The 24,976-nt window shown below is 34.8% G+C and overlaps 1 protein-coding gene across 2 annotated transcripts; it reads left to right on the top strand.

Moving 5' to 3' along the window:
* The first annotated feature begins 964 nt into the window (after nucleotides 1-964).
* Nucleotides 965-24,127, top strand: LOC129255978 (ceramide kinase-like). Of its 2 annotated transcripts, XR_010292882.1 has the most exons (14): nucleotides 965-1,352; nucleotides 1,962-2,126; nucleotides 3,054-3,173; nucleotides 6,827-6,955; nucleotides 7,739-7,802; nucleotides 9,962-10,107; nucleotides 11,891-11,965; nucleotides 14,294-14,446; nucleotides 15,318-15,423; nucleotides 15,965-16,032; nucleotides 16,400-16,614; nucleotides 16,956-17,197; nucleotides 17,569-18,375; nucleotides 18,799-23,227. XR_010292882.1 is itself a non-coding variant. In XM_064096226.1 (13 exons), exons 1-13 carry the CDS (start codon nucleotides 1,196-1,198, stop codon nucleotides 17,732-17,734), a joined length of 1,806 nt encoding a protein of 601 aa, XP_063952296.1. In that variant the 5' UTR covers nucleotides 978-1,195; the 3' UTR covers nucleotides 17,735-24,127. The 2 variants fall into 2 exon arrangements, 1 of the variants encoding a protein (XP_063952296.1); XM_064096226.1 differs by having other exon boundaries at nucleotides 978-1,352; nucleotides 17,569-24,127.
* The last annotated feature ends 849 nt before the right edge of the window (nucleotides 24,128-24,976 follow it).

The following is a 24,976-nucleotide window of genomic DNA, read 5'->3' on the forward strand; positions in this document are numbered from 1 at the left end:
TGTTCTTATAATCCTGGTAACTAATAATAATCAGAAAATTGAGAGCTCGGGAATTAAGCGCCTTATAAATGCTATGATTATTATAATTATTATTGCTGTTGACATTCGTCTTACGTCCAACTTTAATTTGATCATTTTTTTATTGTTTTAGGGCAAGTTGTTTCTACTTGTTTGTAATTCTTACAAATATTTTGTTTAAATGCCATAAATATATATGTATATGTCTTACTCTGTAAATACATGATGTTTATCTATTGATGCGTTAAATGAATTAATCTTTACTTTGTTTGTTATTATCATTCTTGGTGTAATTTTGAGGGTATATAGGGAGTGTCATCTAAAAAGAACGACTGTGGTGTTCATGTAAAACACCTTGGTTTTTACAGTACAACAGAAAAATTGGCACACATTTGTATTTTGTGATAAAAAATAATATAATATGCTTACTCGGGTATTTTATCGGTAAACAACATTCTTGCCATTATTTCAGACTATCATTTTTTATAAATTGAATGCTAAAATACGCAAAAATTAGAATAGATTTAAAGTGGATGAGAAGACGAGGTGATTGTATGATGAGGGAGGACAAAGGGAAAGGAAGTGGGATCATTACGCTTCGCCCCCCCCCCCCCCTCCCCTCCTCCACGATCGCGACTCGACTGTAAACATCCAACTCTGAGAAAGTTTGTTCACCTTACACCGCGAACTCTTTTATTAGTCTGCTGAGGAGTCCGTAAAACAGTCTTGATGTTATAAATATGTATTTTTTTAATTGTTAGAGTGAATACATTGGCATCAAATTAATTTCTCTATATTCCTAAATTTATTTTTTGACTAAATTTTATCGTAATAATTGCACAAGTCACCAAAAATGTCGATTTAAACACGCCCTTCAAACGCTGTATAGAGTTTAGACTAGGAGTAGAGAAAGTTTGTTGGCCTTTCGTCTGGCTGTATGCCAAAAGCAGACGTGTTTTATTTATGAACTGAGCTGAGCTGAGCGAACATCTATCGCCGGAGTTTGTGAGCTGGACAACTGGCTGTGTCAGCAGTGATCATTTCTTGGAGCTGCAAGTGCAAGATTCTTTCTGAATGTTCATTTTTGATGAATCAAACGATCTATTCGATTTTTTTTTGCTGGAGACAGTATATGAGAACGTGGTCTTATAGTTGATTAGAAAGATTAAGCTGAGAAATGGAGAAATTTGACTCCGATAATGAAGAATCTAGTTCTTCTGTCGATCTGCAGGCGACGTTTGACATCGAGAAGAAACCCTGTGATGTGCGCCTCTCGGGCCAGTCGATTACGTGGTGGGAGGCATCCTCCACGCTGGGAAGGCATCATCAACTCCGTGAGTCAATGTTTGCATTTTTCTTTTGAAGGAGGAGATATTGCCTGGGATTTGAGTCGAGTTTAGTTTATATAAGTGACGTGATAATAAGGAAATCACTCAGCTTTTATGATATTTGATTTTGATTCTAATTTCAGGATTGAGAGCAAATATGAGCAGAGAGGGAGAAAGAGAGAGATGACAGAATTATCTTGTACTGCTAGTTTTTTATTTTAATTCTTTTATTATTATCATCATCATCATCAATATTATTATTATTATTATTACTATTACTATTCATTATTGGTGGTAGTATCATTCATCACCATCATCATCATCATCATTAATTACTAGTAGTAGTATTATTGGTATTTTGTGAGGTCATTATATAACAACAAATTTGACTGAAATATTGTTTCGAGTGATCCATTTGACAATCACCAGTATATCCAATGAAATTGTAATACAATAAATACATTTTAGACAGGTGATCACAACAACAACTTTGTCTGGCATCTTGTTTGTAATTCCTTGCATTGAATTTTTTTTAAATCCATCTTTGCCTCAGAATATTTTGGTTCAGTATAAATTCTAAACTACTATTAACATTTTTTAAATCCATATTTTCAGACAATCACCAATGTATCCAGTTAAACCGTATTGTAGGGATTCGACTGAAGGGACCAGAGAAGCCTTCCACACCTGATGGAAGTCACATCATCACCTTGACTCAGATGGGTCAACTCTTTCAGGTGTTCACACCATCAACACATCAACCATTATTTAGCTTTACAGGTATGAATGAAAAAACATAAATATGTAAACAAAATCTCTATAAAGTAGGAGCTGTCAAGTACATTTTTTAAATTCTAACATTATAATTAGTAATGAGGAAAGTTAAAAAGAGGTGATCGATTTTCATTATTGGTTCTTGTGACAGAGATTGTGATATTACAGGCCTATTACAGTGGTGCTAAAAAGTTAGTGAACCCCTCAAGAAAATGAACATATTTAAAAATGTTCAAGTTCTGCCATGTTATGGATATTTAATTGTGAAGTCAGGTGATAAAATATTACATTCAAGGAAATAAATTTTGTTTCTCTGTGCTTGTCCGACACTGCAGTGTTGTTGTCTACACTCAACACTCGGCACGAAGAAGCGCATTTTGTGGTGGGGGTTCACTAACTTTCTAGCAATAGTATAATTTACAAATTATGACAAATAATGATAAAAAAATTTAAGAGCTTATATGTGAGAAAAACCAAGATCTATATCATATCATATATAACAATCTAATCAGCTTACACAAAGTATAATCTAAGCAGGATGCCATTTTCTTGAATATATATTTTCATCCTGTGCCAATTCTTAATGTTCATCGACTTCTTTGCAAGGTTTATGTTGATTTTTGGAATGTTATTTGTGTGTATCTTTCAATATAATTTGTAATCTTGTTTTAAAAAAATCCATAGTAGCTTCCTTAATTTGCCTTTAATCAAGATTTTGTATGAGCTCCAAAGGAAACCCTAAAAAATGGTAGCATCTTTTTTTTTACAATCTAGGCCAACTACCCAACAGTGGAAAGTAAATTTGTATTGATGATGCCTCCTTCCAAAATTAACGATTATAATATAGATCTCATTGAGGTCTCATGAAATTTGTTTAATTTCTCTATTGATTGTACATGTGTGTCTGTGTTCTCTTTGCTTCAATGGTTGCAGTATATGTTGGTAGGAGCAGTCGACACATGAAATGGAAAGTTCAAGCTGTCACATTCTGCTCCCATGATCAGGAGCTTTGTCTGAACTGGGTCGATAGAATAAAAACAACTCTCCAGCAAGGTAAGAACACTTCTGCAATATTTTTAGAACCCCCCCCCCCCCGAACCACAGAGAATAAATCTGACAAATAAATATATCTGACAAAGTGGGATCCACGTTTCTTTATGTAAACTAAACTTAAAAAAAACCACCCATATCAAAATATGAGTTTACTATTAATCAGTTTTCAAAATTAACAAAATAAATTTGAAATTGAACACACAAAAAAGGAGAAACCCCCCTTGTGATTGTTTTGTTTTCACTGCTCTGAAAACATAGGATTAGAAAGAATAAAAAGGATTTTGATGACCTAACTTTTTATTTGTAATTTCATCTTATTTTTAAAATTTTATTTCATAATTATTTTTTCTAAAATTAATTTTCTCCCTTTTTTAATATATGTATTTTTTTATTCTTATTAAAAAATATTTAGGTGTCTAGCTATTTGTCTGCTTAATTATTTATTCAATCATTTGGGTAAAGTACATTTCACATACTTAAAAAAATACTAAAAAAAGAACAGATATTTGGTCAAATTGAAACTGAAATCATGTGTTTGCTCTACTGTTTCACCTGAATTAATATAAGTTCATCTCAACTGGAAATACTGGAAAAGGAAGAAGATAAGTTCACACATAATAGGTACACAGTCTACACAAGGGAAGTAATTATGTTAAGTACCAGCATCATCGTGCAAGACTGAGCACGTTCTGCCTCAACACGAGTGATATTCTCTAGCTTTTGTTTTCCAATAATTATGTGGGCAATATGAATGTGTAGCCTACTGTTTTCAGTGTGTTCTACATGTACTCATGTGAACAGCAAACCTAGTATATATGCAGTACATACAATACTTGTATGTCTTTTAAAGCGTTTGATTTTGCTTTGTTGATTTCTGGCACAGAAACCTCTTTTGCAGTTTGTATTGAAGTAAACTGTACATAGTGATGTATCGTAAATATTGCCCTCGTGTATCATATAACAAATATGTGTGTGTTCAAAACTTGGTTCCTCTTTTGCTTCATTGAACGGCATAAATTGCCATGAAGAATTTTCAGTAAAACAATTATGGAATGAAATGTTCTCAATTTCGAACTATATAGACTTAGCCTATTCCATGCTTGAGTTTAAGATAAACAGATTTTCATATTAATTAAAATGTCATCAAAATTACAGATAAACTTTGAGTTGACCTTTGATAAGAATCTCTATTTTATGACAAATATTGTGTGTAGTCAATTTTCTTGGAGGCATAGGGCCAAATGGATTTAACACCTTTCCTTGCCAAGGGTGTGGGGTAATTAATGTCTATATCCTGCACCGCTTTTTTTTTAATAATAAGAAGGTATATCTTTGCTTTGGGAAAAGATAAAGGAATGGATACTTGATTGTAGATAAACATGTTTGGCCGATACTAGAATAATATGCATTTTTATTTTGATCAGTAAAGATTGGAAGGAAAAGAAAGAATTGTGGCTTTATTTACATCCATTTTAGACAGCCCTCTTTTTGTTTACAGGAAACTGATCAAAATACAGATATTGCATTGCCATTTTGTTATAATTCAAAACCAAATAACTCAATAGTAGTAACCAGGAACTGCAAAAAAAAATATTCACCCTGTTTCTTGGTGCTTCTGCAATTAAACATACTTGCAAAGCCCTTGTTGCTCTGTACATATGCATACATGTATTTGCATGGCTGACAAATTGTTTATATTATTCCTTGACAAGTGGTGGGTGAAGAGAATGTCATTTCTTGAACATGAAAAATTTACCCCAAAATTCTGGGAAATCAATTTTAGTTATTAAAATGAGTTTTTGTAATAATCAAAAAGAGAATTAAAAAAAATCATTTCCTGATAGATGTATCAAAGGGAAAATATGAATTACAAGAAAGTGCATTTTGTCTACTATGACAAATCACACACTTTATTTCCTTTCCCAGAACCATTATTTTTCTCTCTTGGCAGTAAGAAGTTATTTGCATTTTACATGAACAACAGAATTCTAAATTAGTCACTAAATGAAAAAAAAAAAAAAAATTGTACCTGTGTTAGGAATCATTACTCTAAACTGTACTGCTAAAAATAGAAAAGACCAATGCCATTTTGAATCTCTACAAGATTATATCTCTGTATGGTATCTGAAACACATATACCCTTTTTACACACGCTAAAATTTCCTTAACCCCGTACTATAGGTGGGGCTAAATTGCCATTTAGCCCCACCTATAGTACGGGGTTAAGCTTAGCCCACTTTCTTTTTACACAGCATTTTTGCAAAGTGGGCTAACCCCACCTTTAGTACGGGATTATTTGGCCCTGCAAAAAAGCAGGGTTATCCCAGCAATTGCGGTGCTAAGAGCGATAGTACGGGGTTAAGATCGCTAGTGTAAAACGAAAGTGGGCTAAGCTTAACCCCGTACTATAGGTGGGGCTAAATGGCAATTTGGCCCCACCTATAGTACGGGGTTAAGGAAATTGTAGCGTGTGTAAAATGGTAAGAGTGAAGTACTTGTACTACGAATGATCGACAAAAACCACTAGTCCGGGGTTAGTGAGTTTCGTGTGTGAAAAGCAAGCATTTCTTATCCGGGGTTAGCAATAACAATTTGGCATGTGTAAAAAGGAAAAAAAATAGTACGGGGTTAAGGATAGTACGGGGTTAGCGATAGTCCGGGGTTAAGAAAATCCTGTGTAAAAAGGGTAATAGGTAAGGATCTTGGAAATGTTCAATGCTAGGATGATTGCACAGTATGATACAACAGAAAGATGGCTAAATGGTGACATGTCATGATGCTTATAACAAAAATTCAAATTATCTCTTATCTCAAAAACTGAAATGTTTGGGTCATATGGATAATGGACAGTGATAAAAACATGGGTGCCATATGATAAGCATTGAAATACAGTGTAGTCAAGCAGATAATACTTGGGTCATGTTTCATTAAGACTTGTTATAATAACAAATACACAGTTTCTATAACAAATTACTATCAGCCAATCAAATTGAATGATTTCAGTAGCTTTAAACTGTTTTTCCAAATTTGTTATTTGCATACATGGACCCAAGATAGCTTCATTCTAGATCACGATCTTCGATGTGAACAGGACATAAATATTTTTAATGATTAAAACAAATATTATTTTTCCATTAAATGTATAGGATTAGAGTTCTTGATGACATGCATAATACCATATTTAATCGTACTTGTAAATTCTCAGGATAGATTTCAAATAAAGGTGTGGTTAAACCAGAAAATAAGTAAAAAGCCTATTGACTTTAATAGTGCTGTATATGGCCCTTGCATTTGCTGATTTCTCTTCCATTTGTTATGTCTTAATTTCCATTTTCAATATCATGAATATGTAATAATATGTAGGCGTATGTGAAGAATTATTTCATTCTATAAAATATGAATGTAAAGTGAGTTGTGACTTGGTCCCATCCTGCACCATTATTTATTCTACCCTTGAGTTATTACTTTCAGACTCTTTATTTTCCATATGAAATATATAAATGTGGAAAATCATGTTTCTAAAAATAAGCTGAGTGTAATCAGAGGTCGATGGAACTCATGTTAATGGTGGTGTCGCATGACAACTCTGCCATGTTAATGAAACATTCTTCTAACAGGTGATTTGATCCGTTTGATTTGAATCCTGATACTAGGTAACAGCAGACCAAAGCGATTGCATGTAATAGTGAATCCATTTGGAGGTAAAGGAAAAGGACAGTCGATCTATGAGAGTAAGGTTGCGCCTCTATTTGACCTCGCTGATATCGAGACCAGTATGACAAGTGAGTCACCTAATAGGATTAGTGTTATTCTCCTTCCTGTTAATTTCATTCGAACTTCCTAAAATGTAAATGGTGTTTTATTTCCCCTTTCCTTTCTCTTCATGTCTTTTATTTGTCTATCTTTCGGATATACACATGCATTCTCTCTCTTTCTCCTTCTAACACATGTTATGATTCTTTGTATCTCTCCCTTTTTATACCCTGTTCTCACAAGCCAAATTTCTCTTGACCTTATACTATAGGTGGGCTAAATGACAAGTTAGCCTTACCTGTATTAGGGTAACGAAAGTTCAGGGATTGGAAACTCAGTGAAAAAAAGGGAATATATCTCTCTTTTTTTAACCGTTCCTCTTATTTTACTGCATTGTCTCTCCCCCCGTTTTCTCTTATCATCTCATCCTCCCTTTCTCTCTCTCCATTGTACTCTTTCTTCTTTTTCTTGTACTTCCTTTTGTCCCATGTTCTCCAAATTCTATACATGTCGTTTTTAGCTTTACAATTTGATACATATGATTTGATTTTTGTGTTTTTTTTTTCTTACATTAGCAATTAGCATTACGCTACATCAAAGCACATTAGAGTGAAATTCTGCTTCAAACAGTATGTACTGAGATTTAGTCTTAATTATAATTTCCAAGTTTGGTTTGTTTTATGTGGTAATCAAATAGCAAATGCTGATAACTTGGCACGCACTGCAAGTTTAAAAATTAGTATTAATTTTAAATTATTGAATTATAGTAATAATTTTTCTTTCTTTCTTTTGTTTAAAATAAAAAATTATAGTCACAGAAGGCCCCGATCATGCCAAGTCACTGATGCAAATGATGGACTTAACTGGAATTGATGGGTAAGTTTTAAGTAACTTTGTTTTAAGTAACTTCAAACATTTCATTCCTTCAGTATGTGATCAGCATCCATCTTTTTAATTCACAGTGTAATATGATATTTCCTGGGGAAGTTTTAGTGGTATAAACAAAAAGCTATCGGTTTCTATGTATCGCCTACAGATTTGGATCACCAGACACGTTCTAATTTCATATCGATTTGAAAATACTGGCACTTAAAATAGATTTCTGTAAAAAAAATGCATAGATCTTTCAATCAGGGGAGTGTTTCAGGAAGCATCTTGTCAGTGATTTTCACTGACAAACTTGCTCTGAGCCAATCAGATGCAAGGGTTTCAGTAGCTTGTAACATTTGTCAGTGCAAAATCATTATTCCTGAAATGCTCCCCTGGAGCAAACTTGATAGCAATCATATAGTGATAGGATAACTTGGCATGACTGACCCCAACAGATTGAAATGCAATAGCAATATCAATATTTGATCAAACTTTTTTAATGAGCTGCAACTACCTACGCATGCAATTTGGTTATTACTTAAAGGTACTTTGTATCCACATTCCACATGTATCACAGGGGCTGCGGAACTGTTTCAAAGGGGGGGAGGGGGGGCTGACCATATATATAAAAAAATCAAAAGCAGATGTTTACGATTTGGTACACAGTTTTGGTGCCTGTATCACCCATCAGTTACTTAATTTTTTTAGGGGTGTATGTATTTCATTCACAATAAGCAAAAATAAAATAGGGATTTAATATAGAAATGTAATTCTACCATGTTATGAAAAGAACAAATGAACAAAATATATTGAAACATAAAAATATAAGAGTGTCCACCAATCTTTTTTTTATTTTATTGATTTGAACCTAATTGATGTCTTACTAAACTGACAAATCCATTCACCAATTGTATCTAGAGGGCAATAGTACATGTATGTTTGTACAAATTACAAATGTATCAAAACAGATCTTCATATGAAATAACATCCAGTTTCCATATGAAAGATATTGAATATGAGCTTATTTGCCTAATTGCCCGTAATTCAGAGATTTAATAATAATATTTCTAGCTTAGTAATGATAATTGCTTGAAGATGATGTCTCTGTTGTTATTCGAATGGTTATTATTAAACCTTAAGTTTGACTGTTATGTAAATAGTGCTTATATTTTGCTCACATTATATCAGTTGATATCGGCTCCTTTGTTTAAAAAAAATCCACTTTATTTTTCATTTGTATGATCATTGTCCAAATATGAAATGCATTTATCACAAACAGGGTTGATTAAATGTTTTATTTCAAATAAAATCGAAATAAACTTTACTTTCATTTTCTCCACACAAATATGTGCGACATGATATACATACATTAACATATCAATAAAGTCATAATGAATATGATACGTGCTGTAGTCTATACAGAGAGCTGTTTATGAGTAGGCATAGTCTCTGTACACACATATGACTGTGTGTTTAAATCTAGGTTCAATAAAGTTTCTTTGTTCAATTCAACACTCAATATGCATAGGTCTACCCACGTATCTTTATTAACAATGGGTTATAATGTAAAAGGGAGATGTTGGGTCTTTTGAAAATTGTGAAAAGGGAGTCCAAAGATCAAATATGAAAATGAATACATTATGTATAAGTATGCAGGGCTTTAGACACGATCCAATGGATTTTAATGGCAAGGGTTTTGGAAGTTGTCATAACACTAAATGAATACAAACCAGTCTCCCATGTTTGTAAGATACCTACGGTAGTTACTTTGAATTTTGCATTTCCTGCAAGTACAGAAAATATCCCAAGAGAGTGATCTGTTATGATCGCAGTGTTTCTGGTGCCAACTATGCAACATTTCATGATTTTGATTTTTGAGTAATTAATTGCAATTATATGCAAGTAAGCTTTGAAGATAAGGTTTGATGAAACCCCATCAAAGAATTTAATAGAGTTCTGAATTTTTTTTAAAGCTCTGATTTTTTTCCCCTCTTTGTACTGTTTTCACTGTTCATTCAGATTTACTTCATATTTTTCTTCACATTAAACAGAAATAGATGAATCAAGTATATCCTGATATATAAAATATTATAAACAGAACGCATGCTTTGCAGTAATGAGTTAATTACCCTTTTCCATTCTTTGTTTACTTTCACCCACTCTAGTATTGTATCTGTTGGTGGAGATGGTACGTTTGCTGATATTGTGAATGGATTATTAATAAGAACACAGGAAAAGGAAGGGATAGACCCCAACAACCCTGCCTCTGTACCGGTCCCTCTTGGTCTTAGAGTAGGCATCATACCAGCCGGTAAGCGCCATCAATGTTTCATTTAACAGCCCAGTCTCTGATCCCCTACTTTTTTCGTTGAATATGTGTCGCAAACTGTGATAAATTTATGAGGGCGATCATGAGTTTTCACCTCGTGCTTAAATTAATGAAATGAGATATCACAGTAGAAATCACATTTTTTATTTCGCTTTTTGTTTCCAATGAATTTGACTTTAGGATATGAAGAATTTATCAGGAAAGTCTATAAAAAATCTTATGGCAACAAAAATATTTTCATACTTATTTTCTAATTGTGAATCCTAAAATTTTCAACATATGTCCCATTAATACATTTGTAGTAGCCCCAATTCCACAGAGGGGAGACCTTTGAAGGACCTTTCAAAGACCAAAAATTGGCAAGGTCTTACAGCAGTCTCCAAGATCACTGAAATTTGTCATCTCTGCGGAATGGCTCAGAAAGACCCCTCAAAAAGTCTTAAAGACTGATGGATATTTCTTGTCTTACTGGTCTTAGACTAGTCCTATAGAGATCTTTCAATGGTCTTTCAGAGATCTTTTATACAAGTGATCTTTCAGAATTCTTTCAATGTTCTCCTCAAAAATCTTGACTGCCAAAAGATCACGGAAAGACTAAAGAACTTTGAAAGTTCATTGAAAGACCACTGAAAGACTGCTGAAAGACCATCAAAAGACAATTTTCCTGTAAGACTGCTGAAAGACTGTTTTGAACCGTTTCAAAAAGTTTTGGGACTCATGAGGACCATGAAGACCATTGAAAGATCCATCAGGAATTATGAAAGACCTCAGAGATCTTTGAAAGTTTGTTGAAAGACCCTTGAAAGATCAAGGAAGTTTCATGGTCTTACAGCAGTCTTTCAGAGGTCTTGCTCTCTGAGTAATGGGGGTCTAAATGGACGAATCATCGATTTGAAATACTTGAAAACACCTATATTATCGCATTTTAGAAACATGCAAAAAAGAGTATTACGGTGCCTTTTTAAAAATCATATCTCAAGTATACTGTATTAGTTTATTCAACAACAAACTTTTATGTTTGCAAATGACATGGATGCACTTTTAGAGACTTTTAAACCCATAATGCATTGATAGAATAATGGTGATAAAATTTAGTATTTATAAATGTTTATATTCAAGTTTTTTATCAGTTTAAAAGGTCTTTGTAAACAACTATTGTGAGGTTCTTTACCTCTTTTCTTCTTTATCAATCTGTCCTATCAAAAATGGACTTTGATCTTGAGAGCCTCATTGTTCTGGGGATCAAAACAAGTGGAAAACAAACATATCAGGAATTCAGTGTGTTAGTGTGATTATTGATGAAGATTTTCTTTGAATAGCAACATTCTTATCATAACAAACAGAACTTTAAAAAAAAAAGTTGTATCAGTAGCAAACTTTGGTATCACTCTAGCCATATTAGACTTACTTTTTTTTATTGGATTATTGTCTAGGACAACACATATCCATCAAAATTAGATAAACTCTAAAGTTACTAAAGAGAGTTGTTATGACTGTACTGTACATGATTTCATACCTACTCTAAGCCTTTATTTCTCAAATTGAAAGTCCTGGATATATTGTATTAAAACCTAATAAATTTATCATAGGATTACTTCTCTTAAAACATGTTTACACCTCACTACCTGAAAATTTACAACTTCTATTAACATTAGATGAGATATACTGTATAATACATGTAACATTTTTGTGGAATGGAATGCAAGAATCTTTAATCTTTAATCTAATTCATTTTTTTTAAAACAAATTTCCATCTATATCCCAGGTTCAACAGATGTGATGGCATATGATACGACAGGAGTTAACGATCCCGTCACATCTGCATTACAAATCATTCTAGGTATGAAAATACAAAATTTTAGTTTATTATGGCAGTTTGAACTTTCAATCCAATCATTAAGAACTTGCTGTATTTATTTGGCCTTGGATTGATCACATTTTAAGAGCTTTTTATGGTTTCCCCTGCAGAAAGGCATCCAATTGTTGGCTTACATTTTGGTTTTATTTTTCTGCAATTTAGTACTTCCTTGTTTAAACAGAAAATGTGTTGCCAGAAAAAATGACAATGCGATTTAAAAAATTCAGATATTAGTCATTGGTTTTGGAGGAAGTCGGATCACAGGGAAATATTTAAGATGTATTGATACATTGACAAAACATGATTGATTTTCAGAAATTAATTCGTTTAATAAAATACATTAAGATGATTGATTGTATGGAATAATGATAAATTATGTTAAATTATGAAATAATGTGTCTGCCACTGGCCAGGACTGTCATGGTATTGGTGAACTGCAAAATATAGACTTTTAACTGGAATGAAGCATTCTATCAAATATCCAAGGAAATTAAATTTGTGGTCTTTATAGACAAGATGGTCCTTCTATTCAGGTGCTAAACCCGTTTCATAAAGGACTTGCATCTGATGTAACTTTGCCATAATAGCAACTACCATGGCAACAGGGCTCAGCAGCCAATCAAAATCAAGGTTTCCATGGTAGTTGCCATTATGGCAAAGTTACAACAGTTGCAAGTCCTTTATGAAACAGGCCCCAGGTTTGATTATACTTCATTGTACCCTACCCCCTCCTTTCTCCATCTTGCTTTATATCTGTCATACAGTCAAACTGATAGGCCCGAATTCACAAAGGTGGTTTTGAAAACCCACGGTTGAGTCCATGGTTTATGTAGATTTCCTGTATAAATTACGCTTAATTTAGCGCGTATCGGGCGCGTATGTAAGAAATGTCCAATGCTAATGCGCGCTTTTGTCACAGTGCGCCAAATTGACGCCTGTTACCATGGTTAAATACGCTATTTTATTCATGAGTCCACTGTTTTTATTCATGAGTCCACTCTTCAAACAGTGGACTCATGAATAAAATAGCGTATCTAACCATGGTAACAGGCGTCAATTTGACGCACTGTGACAAAAGCGCGCATCAGCATTGGAATTTTTTATACACGCGCCAGATACGCGCTAAATTAAGCGTAATTTTATACAGGAAATCTACATAAACCATGGACTCAACCGTGGGTTTTCAAAACCACCTGTGTGAATTCGGGCCATAAAGTCTGCTCGATGTAGAGACAGGAAAGCAGTCCATGACATTTGCTCCAGCAGCAATGCTCTGAAGGAAAATCTGCATGTTATTAAAGCCAAACATGAAACCTAACCTCAAAAGTAAATCAACCCTAATCATTATCTTTACAATATTTTGATCTGAACCAAATACTATATTACAGTCCTAACTCTAACCCTATGCCCTCTGAGATATTGAGACAGGAGCCAATGTCGCAGGAGCATATGGTGTGTCATCATATATTAAAGGTCAAGTCCACCCCAGAAAAATTTTGATATTAATAAATAGAGAAAAATCAAACTAGCATAATGCTGAAAATTTCATCAAAATCGGATGTTAAATAAGAAAGTTATGACATTTTAAATTTTCACTTATTTTTCACAAAACAGTTATATGTACAACTCATTGACATGCAAATGAGACTGAAGATAGTGTCCCTCACTCACTATTTCTTTTGTTTTTTATTGTTTGAATTCTACATTATTTTTTAGAGATTTGACAACAAGGGCCAACTTGACTGAACCATGTAGTAGTGAAATAATGCTATTTCCATGTGTTCAAGGAGGAATTTATCTTTGTTTCACTTGACAATGAGGAGAAAATTATAATATTTCACATTTCATTTAGTAAAATACAAAAGAAATAGTGAGTGGATGACGTCATCAGTCTCCTCATTTGCATACAGACCGGGATGTGCATATATAACTGTTTTGTGAAATTAAGCGAAACTTTAAAAATGTGATCACTCTCTTATTTTACATCCGATTTTGATGAAATTTTCAGTGTTATGCTCGTTGGATTTTTCTCTTCTTATTCAAATAAACTTTTTGTGGGGGTGGACTTGTCCTTTAAAGCAGGTGGTCTTTATGGACAGGGTCCTATTTCAGTGGAAAAAAGTATCCAAGGGAACTAAATTTACTAAATTTGTGATCTTTACAGACAGGTGGTCCTTCTGAATAGGTAGTCACTAAATCAGGTTTGACTACCCTATATTGTACCCACCCACCCCTTCCCCTCCCTCCTTTCTCCATCTCGTTTTTCCTTTGTTATACAATATTCATGATATCTCTTGTTATCCTCACCAGGTTTCTCCCTCGGTCTAGATGTGTGTTCCGTCCATCACAACAACTCTCTCTTAAGATACACGGTCTCCTTCATGGGTTATGGCTTCCTGGGGGATGTCCTCAAGGAAAGTGAAAACTACAGGTGGATGGGACCCTCTAGATATGAATTTGCAGGTACAGTGTAATACACACTTATCTTCCTTTGCCACTCTCCACCCAGGTGTTAAATGGAAACCGATAGGATTTTAAAAATCAAAGTAGATTTTCAGTACTGTGTGATGAAAAATAATAATAATAGTCAGTTCTTGTATAGCGCATAACACATGCGCTTCCAAAGGACTTGGATATTATTACCCTGGCTGTAGCTCAAGCAGCCTTTCCAGCGCTCGGCATTTCAAGGAATTAATTCCTGCCAGGTACCCATTCACCTCACCTGGGTTGAGTGCAGCACAATGTGGATAAATTTCTTGCTGAAGGAAACTACGCCATGGCTGGGATTTGAACCCACGACCCTCTGTTTCAAAGTCCAGAGACTTATCCACTGGGCCACAACGCTAAATGAATATATTAGGGCACTGGGTGCCACCAAAATCTCAAGAATCGCTCCCAGTACCTATTTAGTTACTATTTAGTTGAAATTTGGATTAATGATGTGTTTCCAGTCCTTAAACACTCCCCAGGATGTACATGATTTGTATGATAAAAGATAAAGAAGGGCAATTCCATTCGGTTTGTTTAATTCCTATATGTGGCACCTTCTTAAAATGATTTGTCACTTTTGCCTCTTTCATATAAGAAGTTGTGAAGCTCTCTTATTATGGCTTGAGCAGGTCATCAAGTGAAGTTAAAAAGGGGGAAACGGAGGTTAGGCAAAGAAAAGGGTAGATTATTTCATGGAATTGGCAGTTAGAAGGTAGCCAGTATTTGCCAAAACATGCAAAGAGGAGCATCTTATCAGTTAACAAGAGCAAAGAGCTGTCATCAAAATCAAATTGTGTTCAATGGGTTGATTCTTTTTTAATGTCTTTTTTCTTCTTTTCATTAGGAGTCAAGAAATACCTCAGACATCAAGACTATCTGGGAGAGGTTGCGTTCTTACCGTCAAAGGATGAAGATAATACACCGTGGGATAAGAGAGGGTGTAGGATAGGGTAAGTTGGTATGGTATCCCTAATGGTCAAACTCATAAAGGTCGTAAATCCACAAGTTAAAAAAGGCATCATATAACATGAAGTTTATTTGCTGATGTCAAATGACATGTTTTTGGGACCTACAGGTTTAACTTGACCTAAAATTTGTGAAATTAAGATTTCAATACCCATATACTCTGCAGAATGGATATGAGCACTCTGTGCATTGTATTATTATTGTTAATATTATTATTGAGTACCTGTCTCTGAGGATCACCTGTATGTTCTAATATGAACCTGGCCATGAAGAACATCGGTCTAAAGAGACCACTTTTCTTGTCGTCCCGGCACGGATCTATCTGGATTAGACACAATAGATTTGAGAGTCCGAGTATTGTGCAAAAACAATATGGCCCCTGAAATGGTATTGTGTCTAATCCGGCTGGATCTGTGCCTTTGTCTTCCACTCTTCCTTCAATAAATGGACTGCATACATAGTTTACTTCATACATTTTGATAAGCAATGCTGGTATATCACATTCATGTATTTCTGTACTTGCAGGTGTGGGGTTTGCTCAAAGAGAAAAACACGAAATCACCACGAAGCCCGCAAGAAATCTGATTACATTGGTGAGTGTGATCCACATTTTGCTCAAATTCGACCAATGGTTTATTTGTCTTGCGTAAAAGTCCATTTAGTTTGTACATCTGAGCACTTATTTTAGGACCCTTCCTGAAAATATGTATTTTTTTTCTAAGTAGCCAGGCCATTGAATACTGAATGATTTTGCTATAACGCATGTTTTTCGTAGACTCAAGCCTGCATATATGCGGGGTCAGTCTCCACCAGGTCGATGGAAGGATCTTGGTTTCAGCAGTTTTTAAAAGTGAAGTCAAAATTATGAAATGTGGGGGTGAGACACAAAAATTTGATGATTTTAGGGAATTACCCTGATGTAGATTACAATCCTCCACTCCTTTGCTGCCATCTCTTCAGATTCTTCGGATTCGTCATCCAAGTGGCGGCATGTTAGAGGGCACTTCACAGCTATCAACGCTGCCCTCGTGAGTGGACGATGCTCCAGGACTGTGACTGGTATGTCCCCGGCTGCTCATCTAGGAAATGGCTGCCTTGATCTGGTTCTAGTGAGAAAATGTTCAAGGTTTGACTACCTCAGACACATGCTGAAGCTGGCTTCATCGGGCAATCATGTAAGTCCATAGTTTGAAAGTACTCTATCAAGCAGGGCAGCAAATAATTGGAAGCCTTATTTATTCTTTGAAATTACATCAGCAGTTGACCTTGCATATTGTAAATTGCCAAAATTCAAGCTTTTTTGACAAACATTGCTCACATTACCAAAGGCATGATGGTTGAGTCATTGGTTCTGTAATTTGAAGTTCCCAGTTTAAAGGTTAAAGTCTGATATGCCAGTGTCTTTTGTTGAGGTAGTGATCCTTTTATGGCCATCTATGGCCATCGGTCCTCTGGTTGCCTACCTATCAACCATTTATTAACCAAACAATGTCCTATTTCCTTTCTGGACATACAGTTCAACTTTGACTTTGTGGAGGTGCACCGCGCCAAGGCCTTCAAGTTCCGATCTCTCAACACCGATCTTGAGCTGGCCATGGCTGCCGAACCCTCGACCCTTCACGATGAACAGCAGACCTTCAGCAAGGGAAGCCCTAAGAGGTTTGGCATGTACAAGGCTGTCAGGACCAGTAGCGTCTGCAGCACCAGCTCATGGAATATGGACGGGGAGGTTGGGGAACCCCCTGATATAGATGTCAGGTGAGCTAGTAACATCAGTCAATTATGGATATTCATTCACTTGTAGAGCTGCTAGATATATTCCATAAGTTGGTATTCAGTGACAATTAGCAGAAACAATACGCCTGACCACGTAGACCAAGTAGTGTGGAATTGTGGATATAAGATGAAATGAGTGTAGCCTAATTAGAAATTAACACAAAAAATTGGCTCACTGGCTATTAGACCAAATGGTTAATAGACGAACCAGTTGTAGATGAACTAGAATTAAATGTTGGATGGGAAAACAGAAATTAGATGAAGTGGGTGTTGATCAATTGGCAATTTACCCCTGATGCGTAAGACGTTAACTTTACCCTTTAGCAAATGATGTTTTGTGCTTGTCCCCTCAGGGTGCATTGTCAGTTAATCAAGGTGTTTGCCCAAGGGCCAGACACACCAGATGGTGAAGAGTTGCTTCAACAATGTTGCTTCTGTCAGTCTCACAACTCGGATCCCTATGAAATATATTCAACTCAGGACAATGATATCACCGTAGCTGATGAGAGGCCAATATGAGTGACCACTAAGTGACCAAAGAGAAACTGATAGGATTGTACCATCAAGTGACAATTGGGAAGATACCACTAAGTGACCACTGTGATAAGCATTGGGCTTGACTGCTAGGAGTAACCACTAGAGTGACCTTCATATGATGTTTTCACATGAGTGAACACAACAAAGTGGCTGCAAAGAGTGACCAATAGGAAGATACTATGAGTGACTGCTGTGATTAGCAGTAGGCTTGACCGCTAGGAGTGGCTATTAAAGTGACTTTCATTTGTAGATGATCGACCCCTAATTAAGTGACTGCAAGGAGTGACCATTAGGAGGATAACATTATTAAAGTGACCACTATGATTAGCATTTGGCTTGACCACAGGAAGTGACTATGAAGTGACCTTCATGTCTTGTTATAGGTGCACAATTGCAGGTGTGATTATGAAGAGAGTCAACGGGTGGAATGCACAGATCTCTTTCGTACCCGTTAAAGTTCTCCATGAAATAGATACTGGTATTGCAGACGAGCAGTTTCTGCAAATAAGTACCAAAGAACAACAAGCAAAGTTTTTTGTAGTGCATACTGTATTGTCGCAAGTTGTTTTTGTTTCATTATTTTTTATCTTTTATTCACACAGACCTTTGACATGTATATTAAGGCGACCGCACACCTTACGATTGGTCTGCGACCCGATTTCAGATTAAAATGTAGTAGAATTTGATACTAAAATTGAGACCTGGAATATCTTACTGTGAAATGTTCTAAATCATCGTACGAATACCACTGTTGAAATCTGTGACTATGCTATCATCCTTCTTAGAATAAAAGCGAATTTAATATCTACCGGTAGTCGTAATGACGTCATAGCAGTCGTACGATTGGCTACGATTTGAAACTAATTTGGCCTTTACTCTGAAAAAAAGGCTTGCAATCTTTCAAAATGGTTATATTAGTATTCTTTCAATTAATTTAAGCCTAAAATAAAAGGATATGTTCCATTCACATTTTCAGAAAATGAGCAAAATGCGATTTGTTCCAAAATCGGATCGCAAACAGTCGTAAGGTGTGCGGTGTCCTTTAGTATTCACTACACTGGCATTGCATAATGATAAGTATGAATCTTTTCTGTATAATATGATTAGATCTATTATGATTAATAGTATACAAATAATGAATGTTTATGAGTGCAATGTACGGAATACTTCATGTCATGAGGTAAGAGATGAAATGATCCATTCAACGAGGTGTAGCCGAGTTAAAGATAAATTCCAGTTGTGGGAACGATCTCAAAATGACTTTTTACAGAATTTAATATAATGATCACCAAAGTGTCTGTTTGTATGAATAAAAAATATGTGCCAAAGGATTCTGGAAGAAATTGTGTAATTGCTGAGAAATAAGCAAAATAAGCGTGGATTCGGTCACTTCCGTCGGGTCTTTATTCCAGCAATAATAATACACTGTCCCACGTGTGCCTATCTGTGTTGGCGATCTTTAGTGTGATCGTTTTTTAGCTAGATATTATGATTTCAAAAAGTTCAGTTTATGTAACTGTACCAGATCTAGATCCACGATGATATATCAATACTTTACTTTGGTTTTACAGACTTTCTACGAAATCAGTGTTTTACTGCAACTACGTTCATTTAGCTTTAAATAGATTATTCATTTCATCTTTTACCAAGTAAGTATTCTATCCATTGCATGAGTGAAAAGAATATTCATTATTTGATTTATATGACGCCTAAAATTAGATCCTTTTGATTTGACAGTTATAGATTTGAATTCAAAAGTGCATTAATTGCAAACAAGGTATGCTGATTGTCGCATACATATAACACATGCACTGCAAACACAAGTGTTTTTACGTGTAGTGCTGTTGGTCTACCTCGGCGAGCGTGCAATGGACAAAATCGCACAGATAATGACGTCATTGTAAAATGGGCTGAATGATCGACATCAAACAACCAATCAATGACAAGGATCTATCTTGGTGTCATATAAGTATAGATATTAATCACATACAGAATGGCCAAATCTTGCTAGATGTTTTAAAATGTCTACCTCAACTTTAAAAAATCATCTGCTCTTGACCTCAAGCAAAAGAGAGTTTTTATTAACAAGACTAAGAAAATCAGCTTTGTATCGGTTCAGTAATGGAAGTTATTGTTCATGTATATATCCTATGGATAAAATAAATTGTGAACTTCGTTCCACGGTAGCATCTTGCAATACTTGTTTGTTAATGATGCATTATGGGAAACTACATGTATAAGTAGCAAATGAAGCACTGTGACATATACTGAGAATAAAAGGAATTTAATCGTGACTTTTGACAGAAAAGATGGGAAAAGGTTGATTGTGGGAAAAATTATGTGCTAAATACCAACATTTCTTATTTGTGGAAATTTTTGTCATTTTGATCTGTAGTTGGTTTACTGAGTGGTTTAAGATGTGTACTTGCTGAATATGATCTGAAATCTTTCATCTTGTATAGTTATTATGTTTAAAGTGATTACATCTAGGCCTGATTACACGACCAGATACACACAAAAACATACCAGATTACTTTCATATTGAATATTGTGCAATAGGGTTTGATTAATCAAGCTGAATATAAAATTGTGATTAGGATTTATCGAAAGTAGAATTTAAGTATCTTTCTTTATTTCTTACTGCATATTTTTCTCTTGCATACCACATTGATATATTACCGGTAAAGATAAATTCTTTATAAAAGAGTTCTGTGAAAATGAGTGGGTGACATACTTTTTTTCTTCTGATTTTAATCTAATTCAGTTCACTCAAAAGTCTTGTAACTATCCATTATTTTCTAAAAATTGTGCACTGAATATTGAACATATTTGTTTTTTTTATTGAATATATGCTAATGTTTCTCATTCACCCAGTCCGTAAAGTGTGTGAACTTAACTTAGTACTCCTATAGATGGATTTAGTAATATATACTTTAGGTGGTATACTAGTATAAGATTTCTGTCCAAAATGACATGAATATTCAGAGTTAAAAAACTAGTACAATGATTCTGGTTGCTTGTAAGTGTATTAACTTGCCCTTATGATGAATGCCTTTCATGATTAGAGTTTCATCTGAAATATTATAAATTCCTTTTGGTTCATCGTCTCGTGTCTGCATGTTAGCGGGTCATTAGGATTTACATGTACGCCAATTCCCATTCTTGTTGGTCATGCAGAAGGGCATTAAAACCGTATATTTAGCATAGCACATGGTTGATCTAACGCCCTTATGCCATCCACCCATGCAACCTACTGCCCTCAGTTCTGCCCATTATTTTATCTTAGATAAAATATGGGCAATGCAGGAAAGCCGCCGTGAAAAGACGTATAGCGCCTTTGTAGTGGGATTTCTGTCAAAGGGGCCTTTTGGCAAGTTGCCGGGGGGGGGGGGGGGGGCGCAATGAAAATTGGCTGAAAAGGGAAAGGTGTTATTTGCCCTTACATGAAGTATTATCATTGCACAAAGGAAAACGAATGTTTTAAAAGTGAAACAAGTGAAAATTAATTATTGTATGTTGTGTCTAATTTACTCACAATGTTGCATGTAGAATATTTCTTAAAAGTTGCATGTAAAAAAGAATAGTCTGCTCTATCACATTCCAATGCTGTTAATTTTTTATACTTGACCATTTATAAATATCTTATATGTTTATCTGTGTGGGAAAGCCTTAAAATGCAAGGCCAATGGCTGATGATATTTTGTGCAAATCAAAACTATACAATCTCTTATAGACGTCTAATTATGGCTAAAGATTGCCCATTTAATTGAAAATGTTTATTATTTCTATGCATGTATTGTGTTAATTTATAATGACTTTTCTATTGTATTCACAATATTCACTGTTGGCTCTTTGTCACGTCCATCTGATAAATGCTCCCCGTTGGCAGAAAATGATGAGGATGAGGATAATGATGAAACCAAAAGTTTTTGAAGAGATGCCAATTTATTAGATAATTTTATTTGAGGAGAGTAGTTCTTTCCAGTCCTAGTTGATAACTTATTCCATGTTTGATATGACAGAGAGATCTTAGACAATGCATAGGCATTGTTCACATATGATGCTTTGAATGGCCTTAGAATGTTGCTGTGGCAAAGTTACTGTTAGAGGGCGTCCACCCTTACTGTGGTAAAAAGAGTAACAGGATAGAGGAACTTAAAAAAAAAATTGAGATTTAAAGTTTAGATCTTTTGTTTAAGTTTCTATGTAAAGTTTGGTTTGAACTCAGAACTTGGGTACCAAATCTTAGATATGAACTTTGGTTTGGACATGAAGTTCAAATCAATCTGAAGTCATAACTTCACTTTCTGATGGGTTGTAAAATCAAGTTGCATTTGATTTTCCCTGGGTGTGATGTTTCATAAAGCTTATTAAGCTGATTTTTTTCATAGAATCACACTATTCTGTATGTGAATGGAATGGAAGCTTGCAAAATACACTAGTGTCGTCTCATTTATCTCAACTTACTATTGACTAGTTACAGCTTTCTTACCAAAATTATGAATTCAGTTTATGAATTAAAGATGGACTTCCCCTGTCGGTTTTCATTGCATGCAACATGCAACTAATGTTTGTTAAGATGATTTTGAGCATCGTATATGAACAAGCCTTCTAATAGATGAAATGCCACATAATCTCTCAATTAGATAGGGGAAAATGAATGATTTTGCTTGAACTTCTGTCTCAAGATGAAAGCATGGATTCCCTTTTTAGTGTGCAATATTTTATGTCATTTGCATTCTGCAAGCACTTTTAAGCTGTGTGTTAATATTAAATGTACATTTTCATCCGAGATGATAAAAGTTTAGTTTTGAATGGTGTTGGTATGATTTTCATTTTGTTCATTTGAGTGTCAGGTCGATTACTATAAGTGTTCCTATAAGTTTTGTAATCAATTGCAAATTTGCAATAGACTTGTACATCAACATATTCAAAGTTATCATACATACTCTATAAAAAGAGGTTCTTGATGACCTGGAAGCTTGCCATAGGCTTGTCAGACATAGCAGCAAGTAATCTTTGCAATCTGGATTCCAAGTATTGTTGTGTAATGCTATAACAGAATAAGGATTATTTTGTTACCAGGTTCCCAGAGAAGAAATGTTGATAAATTTGAATCACATAGTAAACAGGCCTTGTAATTGATGTTCCACTTCTTGAAAGTAGAAAAAATAGATATGAATTGTTATTGATTGTAAACAAGTTTCTTGCATCACTCCTCAAAATTGTTGTATACATTATATCTGTAGGCTGAATGATGGGATTATATCTGCACTTCTATACTGCACGCACATGACATCTGGGCAATTTCATATTAAATATGCATGTACCTCCAACCCCCTCTTTGTGGGAACTACCTACCTGAAATGATCTGTATCCTTTTCTTACTTCATGTGAAAAGATAAATTCATCGCAAATTTCATGTCTAAAAATTAAAAGGCGATAGTAAAAATATGATTTGGACCATGTTCATAGATATTTACTGTACATTTTTTTGTATCCTTCAGTTTGGTGGTGTTTTCTTTCAATGTGTTTTTTTAGGGTAATTTTGTCAACCATAATTGGGGGAGGGGTTAAAGTGTTTCATTAACGTTGACTTATGAATAGACCTCTGGGCTAACATTCAAATTTTATACTTACTTTGTGAACAAAGTTTATCTTGGTAGCTTGGGTGCCCAAGGCTTGCCAGGCATAGCAGAAGAAAAATCTGAAATAATACAGCATGTATTGAAAATACTGCAGGTTTTAAAATTACGTCGCCACTTGGTCTTTATACCCAGTTCCCACTGTCACGATTTACGCCACAATTGAAATGGTGATCTAAATCTTGGAGTAAGCGCAATGATCGTATCAGATCAGTCCAGGCAATCGTATTGATCGTAGAAATTTTTTGAATTGTTAAAAAAAAACTGCGATCAGTTACGAAAGACCAATCGTGGTGTTTGTAATGGATCACAAGACAGTGGGAGAGAGGTATTAGGAAAGACACCTCTAAAATAAATTTAATAGGAAGTAACATGGCTCATATTCATAACTTTAATAGGCCAAGTTATCATCTAGTTAACAACTAGTCCAGTTGATTTGACATGTGCATTGCGGGTTACAGTCTATGGGCCAAAAAAATTCTTCAATTTATAAATCAATTTTTGATTCCCCCAATCCCCATGTTATGTCTAACTTAATCATCTTATTACACATAATTGATTGGTGATTGTTTTTATGTCTGAATGTGATGCAGATTACAGGTCACAATTCTTTTTTTTTGTTCAGTCACATGACTGCATTTTCCAGTCTTTTTTAATATTATCCTGCTTAGTTGTAATATGATACATTTCAATCATGATGGAAATAAAGCTATTGTGTACTTAAACCTAACGCATGTGTGCATCTTTATTTTCATTCTCATTTCTTCCAAGTCAAATACATTAAAGGAAAATAAAACCTTTGGAACAAGCTTGTGTGAAAACAGAAAAATCAAAGAAACAGATCAACAAAAGTTTGAAAAAATCGGACATATAATGAAAAAGTTATGAGCATTTGAATATTGCGATCACTAATGCTATGGAGATCCTCCTATTGGCAATGCGACAAAGATGTGTGACGTCACTTGTGAACAACTCTCCCAGTACTTGTGTATATATCTCACTTAAACTGCCTCTTTTATCACATCTATCAGTAGATCATGTATTCTTTCTATAGGAGGGCATGTAATACAAATTTTCAAAGAATACATTATGGATAAAGAGTTTGGATCACCATAAGAGCAGAGAGACATTTTTGGGGTATTTTATAGTCCACCAAAAGGAGAGTTGTTCACGTGTGACATCACACATCTTTGTCGCATTGCCAAAGGGAGGATCTCCATGACATTACCGATAGCAATATTCAAATGCTCATAACTTTCTCATTATTTGTCTGATTTTTCTCAAATTTTCTTCGTTATTCTTTGATTTTTCTGTTTCCACACATGTTCCAAAGGTTTCATTCTCCTTTAAGCTTCCTTCAGATATGACGAAGCTTGGCTATTAACAGTGTTTATTCACTGTGAAAGTAATCTCACTTACATCTGTCATGACTCGTTTTCTCTATGTCGTAAAAACATTGCTCTATTAGGTGGGCATTTCATGAAGAGTTTTGTAAGTGATTTACACTGCATAATTGCCTCCCAGCCATTCCAATCCATCCATTATTTCTATTCGACAATAAGTCATGAGTGAATATTTT

The sequence above is a fragment of the Lytechinus pictus genome, chromosome 3 (genome assembly GCF_037042905.1).
Source record: "Lytechinus pictus isolate F3 Inbred chromosome 3, Lp3.0, whole genome shotgun sequence".
Taxonomy (NCBI): domain Eukaryota; kingdom Metazoa; phylum Echinodermata; class Echinoidea; order Temnopleuroida; family Toxopneustidae; genus Lytechinus; species Lytechinus pictus.